Below are 13,814 nucleotides of genomic sequence, written 5' to 3'. Positions count from 1 at the left end.
CTGTGGTTTACTAATGTTGATCTTTTAATACAGTTAGCTAGTTTAGCGTAAAGAAACTCGATTTTCTCCAAAGACGCATCAACCGGCCTGTCAGAAAAGTAAGTCACATGTAAAACGTCTGAATCAAAAATAAAATAGAAATATAATAATGTTGAAGAGCAAATTACCTTTTTAAAAACTTTTCCGTTTGGCTGAACTTCATCTTCCTCGCTTAAAATTTCTCTTGTTCCCAGGCACTTTAAGCTTCCGAATTTATTTGCAGAATGCTTAAAAAGCTTGTCCAGTGTATCACATTCGGGATATAGAACCGAAGCCAAATTTCGTGAACTGTTGACAGCCCTATAAGGACTTCCAGGCAGAAGATCTACTGGCCGAGCTCTAATTCGTTTGGCTTTTTTCTGTCGGTCCATTGCCCCAGACAGGATATACCATGGTGCAAAAGTAATTATACTGTACACCCACATAATAAACTGAGCAAGACGGCGAAGAACAGGGTTTAGATCATCGTTGAGTTCCATCTTGCGGATTACCAAAAATCTTAGTTGCAACTGGTGTTTCTTTAGGTCTTCCTACCGCAATGAGTTCAACGAAGATCTGGATCTAAAATGCACAAAAAAGGTGGTTATAGTTATGAAAAATGTAGAATCTGGCATTTATTTTTTTCTGCATATTATACTAAAATGAGTTTAAAGTCGTCCTGCAACTTTAGACATTCTAAAATGTTTAAACCACTCTACCATTTCACACAGTACCCTTTTAACTTCCAGCACTTTTTCCGATCTTTCCACCATAAAAGCACAATCAAATCGACCTTTACACCGTTTGCCATTACCGCCATTCTTCGTAAGCGAATGTGCTTGAATTTCACTATGTTCGCAAAGGAAAATTACAATTGGAAATAAAAGGTGGTAACAAAATTTGAGATTAAAAAATCGTACTTTTCAAACGACCTTGTTTTCATGATTACCAACAATAACTTTCTTATTTAACCTACATGGAAAATGGCTTTCCACATCTTCAAAGATAAAATCAGAACTTGATTCATAATCTAGAAATATAAGGATTCACAAGAGAAAGATTCTACAAGAGAACCGCAGGCCTCCGCTATTAACAGATTTTATTGCATTATCTTTCAGCCAACAGCAGCATTTGTTTAGAACTTATGCCACTGACAAGGCTGTGAAATAATTCTACTTTCATCGGCTTGCTAGGAAGAGTTTCGGGTTTGTGGTTGGAAGGATACTGAATGCTAAATGTCAATATAGGTGATTTTTGATTAGGCGCTCGAGTTTCAAAATATGCTCCAAACATGAGGCATAGGTCGCTCCACTTAAGCATGAAGAGCTGCAGTAACTGTGAGAACAGAAGCTGTCACACACATTTTGAGTAGCTTATAAAATAACGTAGAATCCAATCTCGATAAGGATCAGATGGATGAACACGAGAAAACTATACAAGTCTAACCAGGAATGTCAAACCAACCAGAGAATACCAAGCAGTCCTACTAGGAGTGAAAAAGGCATTGCCAGTGGAAGCACTGTTAGCCCACCAGTATGTAATGTGTGGTTTCCAGACCCCTTGAGGCACTAAGTCAACGTGCAGCTAAATATGGAGTCTACCCAGAAGAAATGCAGGTCTTATCTTAGACAGCCCTGATAAGTCACCAATAATACCATGAACAGTATCCAGAAGGGATGGAGCTTTACCACTAGAAAAACTAATAAGCCACTAATAAATACTATTTGAAGTCTCCAAAAGTGACCAAAAGCCCACATTTTTTATTAGAATAAGATGCAGTACCAGTGGTTGCCATGTGTGGTGCTGGCCTTACCACAAAATTGTAAGTGCAGTTTGTGACCTGAATGTCGAAAAGCAGTAACCTTCTGCAAAACTGCAAGCTACACCTTCGTAAATCGGGCCCATAGTTGTTATTTTCAACAGTGTTTAGAAAGCAAGCAAACTGAAATATGAGATGTTACTGATCCACAAAGTCCTCCATTTTGTGACTTGATATTAAGATCGCCACACCGTCATGAGCATCTAGTCACCTTCCATGTATCTTGTTACAATATTCATTGCACGCTCTCACATCATGCTCATGCCCATTTTCTATAGTTGCAATCGTAAGAGCACGAGTGCTTGACATATTCAGTCACAGTGATCAGCAGGTGACTAGTTGACTCTAGCTGGCCTGCTTTAATCTGTGCCTACTACACAGGGCATCCAGTGCTCCATATAACCCACAAACTGACCGAGGTAATGATTTATTGTAATGGTACCTTAATCAATGCAGACAGTTATTATCGCCTAGGTTAAAAGGTGCACCTACATCCTCGCCTACTGGTCTCTGATAATTTCCAATGTCCAGGTGACTTAGCAGGGTTTTGCTCTGCCTAACTATTTAGGCAGAAAGTAAAAACAACGTCCGGAGATGTTTAGAGTGCCTAAAATCCACGGAAATTGTTTCAAACTCGAAGGGGAAAATGAAAATGTGCATCTTCTGTGCATTGAATAGCAACCACATTTTGGACTGTCCAAAACCTGAAAACAGCAGAGAGATTAATTCAAAAGTAGATCCAGTGGTGCTGCACATACATAAGCACTTGAGTGACAGAACATGCCCTTCCCCTTCTAGACCCCCCTGCACTGAACTGCATTAGTTTAGTTTGTGAACAGGTGGAGGCCTAACACAGTCACTGGGCTAAAGAAGTAACCAAGTGTAGGGCCAGGCAGTGCACAATAAAAAAATAATCCCTTTCCACATAAGGACGGGCCAGCTACAAAGAGCGCAACAGAAGGCAGATCTGCCAACTCACACTGTGCCTCACACTATTTTGGCTCTCGTCAAACACCCAGTGAGGAGCCAAAATCACAAGGTGCCGGCAAGAGGTGCTGGAAACCACTCAACAGTGGGGTTTCCATCTCATCTTTGGAGGTGTAAGTAGGGAAGTCCAATAAGAGGTGTGAAAACACCCCAGGATATCGACTGCCACACCAGCAATCTTTGTGTTTTTTGTTTTATGAGAAGAAAGGAGGTGGATGGGTGCAGACTGACCGCACAATAAAGCCCAGCACCCCCTGAAGGGCATGCCCCAGTTTCACACAGCAAATATTTTTTGTAAGTTGACAGGTCTGAGAAGGTGCTAAAAACTCCTGTCGGAAATAGAAAGCAGCACAAAAAGGTGGTCAAAGGCACAAAATTGTGGACTGACTGGCTTATGCCATTGGAAGGGCTTAATCAAGGATAAGGCATCACAGCACAAAATTGGTCCCTTGGTTGGCAGTACAACACCGAGACTGGAGAATTTCGGCCCAAGCAAAACACTAAAAGGGGGGAACAAAGTGGGACACCACAATCACAGTGGAGCAATAAGTAAGCTATCAGAAACCTGGAACCAACTCCCAGCTTGCCAAGTCAAGTCAACAAGGATCTTGAAAGAGGTCAATAAAGTACAAAACAGATATTTATTATCATATATATATGCAATAAAACATGTTCAAAACAGTGAAAAAGTACAATAAAGTGCCATCATTAATATATATTTAAAATTAGAAAATGCAACAACAGACATGTTCAATGAAGGCAACATCATTAGCTTAAGGCACCACCCAACATTTCTCAACTGATGGATATAATAACGTAGGCTGCTGTATTTTTAAGCCCCGACAATTAAACAAAAATCAAGATCCTGCACATCTGAATTACCAAGGAGTCATCCCTACTGGTCATAGGAGTAGTCAACCCAGACACCTATTACAACTAGTAAAGGTAGACTGCTTCTTCTCAGGAAAATGTAATGCATCTAATCTTGTGGATAGCAAGGAATCAAAACCCAGTTTCATTATTCATTGAGGTTCAACTAACAAGGATATTGGAGCACTGGCTGGTGACCAGTAATTTAAGTACCAAACAATCAACTCTTAAGTCCGTAGTGCATGATTAAAATTCCTGGAAAATACACTATATACAGGTTGATTTAATATAAATTAATTTTAGAAGCCAGCTTAGCTTAGAGTGCATCCTTTGGTGACAACAGCATATCAAATGGACAGTGCCAATGAGTATATGCTTGAGAAATTAAATTCAAGCCACAGAGCATGTATTTGGGACTACGGTCCCTACAGAGTATAGTGAACAAAGTATTTTCCCTTCTGATATTGGATACGAGACCAATGCTTAATTAAGATGTATTCTACCTCAAATAGGAGCATGGCAGGAATTCTAACGTACGTGTGTGTGTGTGTGTGTGTGTATATATATATGTGTGTGTGCCTAAATAAGGTTACAGGGACGTTATAGTTAGGCTCACATTTTATACGTACAAAACCCTAAAAAAAATATATATAAACAGATCATGTTCCTAAAAAACAGAGAGCAAGCAATATGGAGTGTGAACTATGGAGGCTGGAGTCCAAATTCACTCTGGAAATGGACTGTAAAGTATCATTTTGGTTAAATACTGATGAAGAATTGTATGTCCATCTCTGATGTGAGCTTTTCGAATAGATCATTTTGTAGCCACTGTCTTATGGTTGAGTAAGGCATTGTTATACAACCTCCAGGTTTCTTTTCGGATACACAATGACTCATTTCTAATATTTATATTTTTTATGGTCAAAAACTACTGAAAACATTTGGATAATTGATTATGCAGAGGCAGTATTTATTTATGAACATTGGATATCTTTGACACCACAGTTACTACATGATTAAGAGTCAGGTCAATGTGGCTTATTTATGTTTATAGTTTTCATTTAGGCCCACTTGGACTTGATTGGCGGATTGAAAACCCATGCAATATGATCAACTTACAATAGCCTTAGAATATTGCATGGTATTGGCTAACTACCTGACAGCCTGCAGGGGTATTTGATTGCCTACAAATTGATAATCGTAATCTAAACAAAATGGTTAACCACATTGTCATAAGAGCATGATCAGACAAGTCACATAACTTGATATCTTTTGTTTACTTGCTATATATTTGATTCTGTCTCATGAACAGTGTGTAATTTCTTGGCTTTATTGTTTGGTAGTTTCAAAACAACTGGAACTGGAACTGTTCCAAGTTGGCAGTACTTTTCTAGTAGCAGTTTTTTGTCCATTTCCGCTGCTTATGTTTCATTTAGTGATGTATTCTTGTATATACTGCATTTAATGGAAGTTAACCAACGTTGTGACAAAGGCACAGGTAGTGCGGAAACGTGTTGATGTGCCCTCCATTCACTGAATATAATTCCTGCAATTGATACCCCTGGAGTGCTGCAACTTCCTTTACGAGTGTTACAGGAGTTAGATTTTGTATATATAGATTTGATTATCAATCTCTCCTCCAGAAAACACATTAATTTACACTTCTACCTAACGCACAATGTCTTTTCTGTTTTTTGGAGATTACTACCTACAAAGAAGAGGGCCGGCGATGGGTACATCCTTTGCTCCAACATACACAAACTGGACAATGGGATGGTGGGAGGCAGAGACTGTTTGGACAGAGGAAAATCAAGAGACCTTGGAACATGGAATTTATTGGGCACGCTATATTGATGATCTATTCTTATTTGGGAAGGGGACCAAAAAGACCTAGTTGAATTCATTGCCTCCCTTAACAGTAACCCCCAACATCTTAATTTCACCTATGAGACAAGCACAACAAATATCAATTATCTTGATACTGGGATCTATTTTAAAGATGACAAGATATGTACTAAAATCCACAAAACTCCAACAAACTAACAGTTTGTTGCATGTGAATATTGGACACCCTCTGGCTTTAAAGTGGAGTGTGTCCTATGGTGACTTTTTGAGAGCCAGACATAACTGTTGAGAGGATGAGGTATTGGTGGCACGGATGAGAGCCGTGTGGAAGAATCATTCTGAGAGGGTATTCCAAATCAGTCCTTACAGATGATATGACTTGAGCGCTAGGAGTCGGAAATGAGATGAACTTCTGATACCAAAACAAAAATCTACCAACAATAGAATATGGGACAATGAGATTAGATGTATCATTCCATTTAATGTTGTGAGCCAAAAAACTAGAGAATTGGTAAAAAAAAAAGAAAAAAAAAAAAAAAGAACTGTAGCTTATTACTATCGGATAAGACACTGAAAGGAGTATTGCTTTATCACCCACAGATTACCTACAAGAAAGCCTCTCTGGGGGATTACTTAACAAGAAGCTACATGGTGCCCCAAAATAGATATGGTTCAAATTTGCTAAAACTAAGAGAAATGGGCTTTTGGAAATGCTCAAAATGTAAAGCTTGTCCATTCGGTAAGAGTATGACAACATTTAACTTTATAATGGAAAGGTGCTGAAGATCAAAGAATGGATAAGTTGTGAAACCTTGTATGTGGTCTATGTGTTGGAGGGTGAGTGTGGGAAAAATATATGTGGGCTGTACAGTCGAACTTAAACTACACATATCGCACCACCTGTGAGACATCAGCAATAGATACACAACTTATTCAATGGACAAACATATTTGGGAACAACATGATGATCAAACAGGATTAAGATATTATTGCATTCAACATATGACTCCTGGCCCCAGAGGAAGTGACCAGGAGCTACATTACGCAGATCAGAATCCAAGTGGATTATCCTGATGGGAACGGAGATTCCGTGAGGCCTGAATGGAGATGCAGAGTTGCATTTAAATCTATGACAATAAGGAGGAAGCAAGGGATATTAAGAAAAGATGACCTCACTTGTAATATATGAGTGGGGCCCCAAGAGAAAAACATCATCATGCTAAATTAGTTGACATGCATTGGAATATTTATGAAGGACACTTGATTGATTATGAAAATATGTACAATGTAACGGGATCACGTATTTTTGATTAGAGACAGTGTAAGTTATTGTCACTGCTGCATCCTTACTTTTAATGAACAGGAAGAGAGATGGGTAATGTCTCAATGAGTATTTTACTTTTGGTGAAATGGTTTACTACTATGGAAAAATACTATTTGTAAGAAATATTCACATCTGAAGGGGCTAAACCTTAGAGTAAAATACACTGATTATGAACATTGTTGCTGAGTGAGAAAGCAAGGTATTGGTTTTGCTAGGTTCTCAAATTTGAATAGGAAAAGAAAAGAGGTAATGTCTCAATGGATATCTTCCAAAATTCTGCCATAGGGTTTCCTCTTTTGGAAAGTGCCATTATGAAATTATCACAAACACCAAGGGGAGTTGAAACATAGCAATGAACATATTGTTAGAAACTTTACCATAATGAAATAGTACTTCACTCATAATTAGCTCATGGTGTTCCTATTCAGTACTATGGTAAAATGATTAATATAGAAAATGCTTGAAATACATTATTTATCTGTAGTTTTGTTCAGCATTTCCAGGCAATCAGAACATTTTAATAAGTGTAAATATCCTGCGCACTAGTGATATCTGAAGGAAGTAAATACAAGAAACAGGAAATGATGAACTGAACTTTATTAGTGAGAAACCAAAAAGGTTGTGTTTATCTACGTAAAATGCCACAATAATAATAGTTTCGAGTAGATCTTCAACATGAACTAGTCATTTGCTTCACCCCTCTTTCACAACAATTATGAAACTAGGATGCTGATTAGCATTTTTTGTATATGCTACTGTAATGGCAACTGTTTGGAGATGAGGTGGTAACATAATAAATGGAAGGTCAGCAAGTCCAAGTAAGCCATTTTTTTTCTTTTTTTTTTTAACTGGCGGTGGGTTGAATTCTGTTTAGAGACTCCATGGCCAGTCGAAGGCTCCGGTCATATATTCACTTAAAAACCAAACGTTACAGGGTTGTTACAGATAAGCTGACATTTTAAACCTACAAAACCACAGAAATTCAACTGTTGTAGTTATTTCAAGTATCTATAACTCATTGAAAGAAGAGTGGCCAGGGCACACCAATAGCATGAATCCTGATAATCTTCAAGAATAAGTAGAAAGTTCGTTCTTGGAAGATGATGTGTAGATTTATTATAAGTGCAGGTAGAAAGTAGAAATCTCAATCAAAAGACTGCGTTGTACAAAATGACCATGTGTCCAGAGCAGCCAGATGGTGAAAAATGGTCAAAGTTACAATAGGATGTTCGAATGTAACAATAAGTCCATACAGCAAAACAGCCAACACGTGTTTCGTCTTCAAGACTTTGTCAAGGCTTCAGATGTATATAAAAAATTATATGTAAACACGAAAGGTACATAGATCAAGCTGCTGGTAGTCATGAGTCCTTGGGAGAAATCAAATAGTATAGGCAAATGATGGCCATGATAAGCCTCAAGTATTTGTGGAGCGAATAAACCTGTGCTGTGCGCGTCAGGGGTTTTGGCAGAGTGCAAACTGGTCATGCAAAAACTCTGCCAAAACCCAGACGCGCACGGCACGGGTTTATTCGCTACACAAATACTTGAGGCTGGGGAGGTAGGGTGTATATATACCCTGACACCTTTTCATTTTTTTGTATGTTTTGTTTTGGGACTTGGGTGAAGCCGAGATCCAAAATGGCTGCCATCATTTCTTGTGTGAAGTGTTGACAGCCAATCAGATTTCAGCAGGAACGCTCCCTGGACCCGTGGCCCTAGATATACAAATTTCCTTTTGGTCCCACCCTTAAATATTTTTATAATAGACCTGGGGAGGTCGTGGTCCCTGTGGGAAGTGGGGTTGTCCACATTGCCGCCCTCGCACTATATATATACATATACACATTTTCTCTTTAATATCTCAAAAACTACTGAATGGATTTACACCAAATGAAAAAATGGTGATCTGCGGACCAAAGGCTAATGTTCTGCCAAAGTTGGTGTAATTTAGTCCAGCAGTTCAGGTTGTAGTCATGTCTACAGAGTATACGGGAATTAACATGGGAAGTACACTTTTTTGGACTCCCCACCCTTTTTTCCAGCCACCCACTTGACACAACTGCCCCTTTGCTCTTACATACCTTTCTAATAAGGCATCACTGGTAAACCTGGCTACCCCTTTCACTCTCAGAGACAAATGTAGAGTACTATTAGAGGAAAAGTCTGATCCAAAATAAACTCGGAGGCATCTGTTTTGTCAGATGACTAATTACAAATCAATTCAGACCACTGTTGATGTAGACTTTGTTACATAACAATTTACCCTTGGTACACAAGCTCGCACTAGAGTTTATCAAAATTGCCTGCAGTTATTTTTTCGCGCTGAGCTTTGTAAATGTGCCATAGCACACAGACATACTTTATTTTAATTGTATCCTGGTGTTTATTTACTTTACAATTTTCAAATTTTTATCAAGTTGGCTTGACTTCTGGAAAAATTCTAAAACTACAGATCAAGATATTCAATTCAGAGGACAGAGTGATCGGTTTGGTCTCTATAGTTGCGGTTATTCTTTTTTGGCATACATCTATGTTGGTCAACTACAGATAGAAGATTAGTTACACTTCAAATTTCAGAATGCTACTGCCCTTGCATGATTTAACCGTTGTGCATTCAGGTTGCACTTCACAAGCTAATAACGTAGTGTTTTTAATTCCAATATACACTACTACTCGATTCCACACTCTCAGTGGCAGTCTCCTTCAAGGTCTGGTCAGTGATCCCTTGTTATAGTACATCCAGGATTACACTTTTTGCGAACTCAATCTACTATTTACTATGTGGCCATATGACAGACCAGGCAGGGCATAATTCAATATTATATAATCAATTAATGAGAATCCAGTGAGCCCCTTACCAGCTGGTTTATCCGAAACATAATCTTCAAAGCAACCATTAGATATTATGCACCCATCTTGCTCAGCTTCAACAGCTAAATTATTCATGTCTACCTTTTTTATAATGATCTGGAGGAGATGTTGTACAGATTGACCAGGCTTACTTCATATCAATATCCCCATAGGTATCTACAGAATGTTTCAAAATAATGCTATTTCTAGGAAATGACTCCAAATAATGATATTAAAATGTCCCATAATTAAGAATGAATCAACAGATTTCTGATCTATTAAGGACACATACAATCAAAGGTTGACAGCGGTGTTCAGGGATTCTAGGACCTCTGAGGGATATAAACATTAAATAATAATGAGCATGAATTTTCATTTATGAACATTTTGATTCAGTGCGGGAATTGGAAAAATCAAAACGAATACCTTAGAATACATTGCTAGGATGATAAAAGACTATCTAGTAGGATGGCATTTCCTCTGCTTGCTTTACCTTTCTTAAAAGGTATAATAAGGTAACATAACAGCTGTGCTAAACGTCTAGGTACCTGAAAGTAGTCTTTTCAGATTCCAAGACCAGATCAACAATTATTGTTAAATAAATGGGGGATTTAGATTCACTCTGTTTATGGTTGAGTACACCTACATGCCAAGACCAATTCCTCCCTGCCTCCGTCACGAGACATGCTCTAACTGATTGAGAATATTTTATAAAGTACCCCGCAATGAGTTGTAGTAATTTGTCTTGTGAAATGCGCTAGGCAGCACCGAATATTAGAGAAACGATAGTGTTAATCTCACGGCAGAGCAGTTAGGAGACTTGCAGCACATGCTCAGACAAAGGCCAAATAGGAGGACAATCAATTAGTGTGTTAATTCTACAACCTGTGTGGTGAGGGGTCTCAAAAGAAAAGGACTAACACTTGCACGAAAGTGATTACTTTTTAACTGTAGAAGTACACAATTGAAATGCTATGGATGTGTTTGAATGGTGAATATTATCCTTCCTGCAAGTGGATGATGTATATTGCAAACAAAATAAAAGACAATGAATTCTAAAAGATACTGAGATGAATCATTCAGGTGTTAAGGTTTTGATTCAACTGACTGAGTCACACAAGTTGACCATAGCATGAACAATCAGTTTCTTGGTTCTTGCATCCCACTTACATTTCCTTGGCAATATATCCTGAAAACTTTCTTTAAGAATCACCGTCACTCTCATACCCACACAACCCTGTAAATATCACAACGGACTTCCCAATTCAACAATCCTCAAAAGAACCAAGTCAAGCAATGCTGCAAACCTAGGCCTCATGCACTCAGATAGTAAAGGATTACGGTGTTTCTATTGTTAAGTACAGCAATGTCCCATTTTCCAATATTCTAAACGTCCAGTTAAGCAACATTCTCTATGTATAACAGTTCTGGTTGAAATGCTGACGTATTCGATAAACAGAATGACTTTGCATGGCAGCCAGTTCAAAGGTTTCAAGGTTGTTGCTTTAAACTTAACCCGGCTAGGGAGTTAATTTTTTCATGTAACAAACAGATTTACAATGAATCATTTAGGAATCTCATTGGAAACGATCTGCTTCACTCAGTTTTGGATTCAGGAGTGCTGCATGCTTAGCCACACTCCAGAGCTTGGTAGTGAAGAATAAGTTATTTACCTTCAATAACACTATTTCTGGTAGAGACTATTGAGTTGCCGATTTCTCACTTTTTAAAAACTCCTCAAGCATCCGAATGGATCCAAAAACGTTTCAGCAATACATATATGCTCCAAAAGATGGCACCTTGTGGCTCCACATGGACCCCGCTCCTTTCCGGCCTTGACATTCGGGCCATTATAGGCACCACTCCTGCACAGTGATGTCAGTTGTCTTCAGCACTGTCCACCCACCCCAGATACAGACCCCCAAAAGCGCACTGGTAGACAGTGGGCAAATCCCTAGACGTGGGATCTTATTAGGGTCCAATCACAAAACAAGGAGGATTGGGGAGGAATCAGTGGCTAGACAGAACCTCCAATAGGAAGGGCATTACCGAAGGTAAGTAACTTATTCTTGTGATATAAACTTCTAGCCAGATTTCTCACCATTTGAATGGATAAAAAAAACAGTACTTATTTTGAGGTGTATCTGTGAGTGGACTCAAACCAGAAAGTCCTGCAGGACCAAGGGGGCAAAATGCACCTCTCGGCAAAACTGACAGTCCAGACAATAGCGCTTTGTGAACATATGGGGGAATGCCTGCATAGCTACCTGGCAGATGTCTAGGACAGGGACTCCAGCTACCAATACAGTGGTAGCCTCCTTGGAAATGGCAAAATGAACATGCAGTCCTTTTGGAGGCTGCTTTTTAGGTTCAACTCTGTTTTACTGGTTTTAGCCAGAGAAAAGTACAACTCCCACCTACATCCACTGTCCAGTGGGAAACAAAGCAAAACAATAACAACCCCGAGTAATGTAGTCAAAGGGGTTGAGAGGGCAAGGAGTGATAGGCTCGACAGACCGAAGAGATCCGTGATAGGACACCCACTACTCTCCAGGGAGAGACCAAATGGAGCAGATCTGGAAGGGATCAGTCCCTTGGGGTAGGGGTCAGGTGCATGAGTGACAGTACGCAAAGATAGATGGGGCATGTTAACACCTGAAACTCACCCAATAAGAACTGTATACAGGAACCTCACGTTTTACTGAATTGTAGTAGGGTATTCTTAGACACTACCATAAGGTTCTTCATCCCCAGGAGTTCCCACAGTTTGTGAAGCCAATCTAAGTGCACTGGTACAGCATCAGTACCCAGCAGGATAGCAGAACCTGCTTAGATGCATCTAGGGCTAATGTAATAGACCGCCCTTTCGCAAATTTCAGTGGATAGGTCAAAACATCTGGGAAGCCTAACAGAAAACAGCTAGGAAATCAAGGTAATTCAGTGTCAGACATTTTGTCACATCTGCTAAGACACCTATCCAGAGCTTCTGTTTTTTGGGACAGTGCAAGGGAGGATGTGTTGAAGTACCAACTTGTGCACAGTGTCTCCAGCAGTTAGGATCTCCACCCGGCCATCATCGGCCCACCCAAGCAGGTGTGTAATATCAATAATGAGCATTTCCTTACCAGACGTTCTGCAGGCTGAGGCACGTGCTTGGTGCACAATGCCCTGCCATTCACAGGGGGTGAATTCTCGTTCACATTCCTGTTCCCATGTTCGTTGTGCTGGGGCTTTGGTAGGATTGAGTAGAAATGTATAAATATCCAAGATATTTAGTTTGTCTGATTGGTATGGAAGGATCTATTTTTTAAATGGTGTTAGAGGCCTGCTAATCTATTGCCAGTATGCCGAAGAGGGAAGACCATAGTCTGTCCGGAGGTGATCAAAGTCCATGATCCCCTCCAGATCAAAGAAGTCTTCCACCCTCTTACAGCTGGCCTCCTGACAACATAGCAGTGCATTTCCCTGGGCCTCCAGGGGGCGGTCTAGGCCGCCCAGTAGAGGAGTTAAGGGGAAATCACAGGAGAAGAGGCGGTGTCATTTCTGTACTTTATCCTACACCACTACTGTTGCATAAACCACTGGGGGTATGTGTACCTCCGATGGGTGATTTAATTTAGGAAACCACAAGATTTTCCAGACATTTAACCCGGCAACAGCCCAAACTATGAAGCACCAATCTTTTTTAGTGCTCCCCTGGCCCACCCCACCATGTACCGAAGCTGAGGGGCTTGATAGTACCTCAATAAGTGCAGCACACCCAGAACCCCCACCCCCCCCCCCACCTGACTCAATAAAGTGGCCTCCAATGACAGCCCTCAGTGTCCCAAAGCTGGGCAACAGGGGTATCAGAGTTATCATTAATGTCTAAATAGAGGCGTATATCTTCAGCAATTTAGCGGCTAGGGCAGAGTAGGAGAGGCGCTTGTGATTCAAATGCCAAGAGTGCTGAAAGGACCCAGTGTAGGGTAGAAGTGTAATTAGTATGGGCGAGTGATCAGAAAGGGCCGCCGCCCGGATGTCTACCGCTGTTGTGACTGTGGTGAGTAGTGGAGAGGTCAGGAAAAGGTCCAGTCATTCGTAAGTCTGGTGTGCCAC

At 40.0% G+C, this 13,814-nt stretch overlaps 1 protein-coding gene across 5 annotated transcripts in view; it reads right to left on the bottom strand.

The window, feature by feature from the left end:
• ACSL3 (acyl-CoA synthetase long chain family member 3) overlaps positions 1-13,814 on the bottom strand; it is a 503,023-nt gene that overhangs the window by 378,091 nt on the left and 111,118 nt on the right. For all 5 annotated transcript variants that reach the window (XM_069213474.1, XM_069213478.1, XM_069213477.1 and 2 more), the window contains exon 2: positions 168-600. In XM_069213474.1, the coding sequence (XP_069069575.1) occupies positions 168-518 (351 nt within the window). In that variant the 5' untranslated portion in view covers positions 519-600. The remainder of the gene's footprint in view (positions 1-167; positions 601-13,814) is intronic.

The sequence above is a fragment of the Pleurodeles waltl genome, chromosome 11, assembly GCF_031143425.1.
Source record: "Pleurodeles waltl isolate 20211129_DDA chromosome 11, aPleWal1.hap1.20221129, whole genome shotgun sequence".
Lineage (NCBI taxonomy): Eukaryota > Metazoa > Chordata > Amphibia > Caudata > Salamandridae > Pleurodeles > Pleurodeles waltl.
The sequence above is the reverse complement of the archived record's forward strand: the minus strand, read 5'-3'. Positions and strand labels throughout refer to the sequence as shown.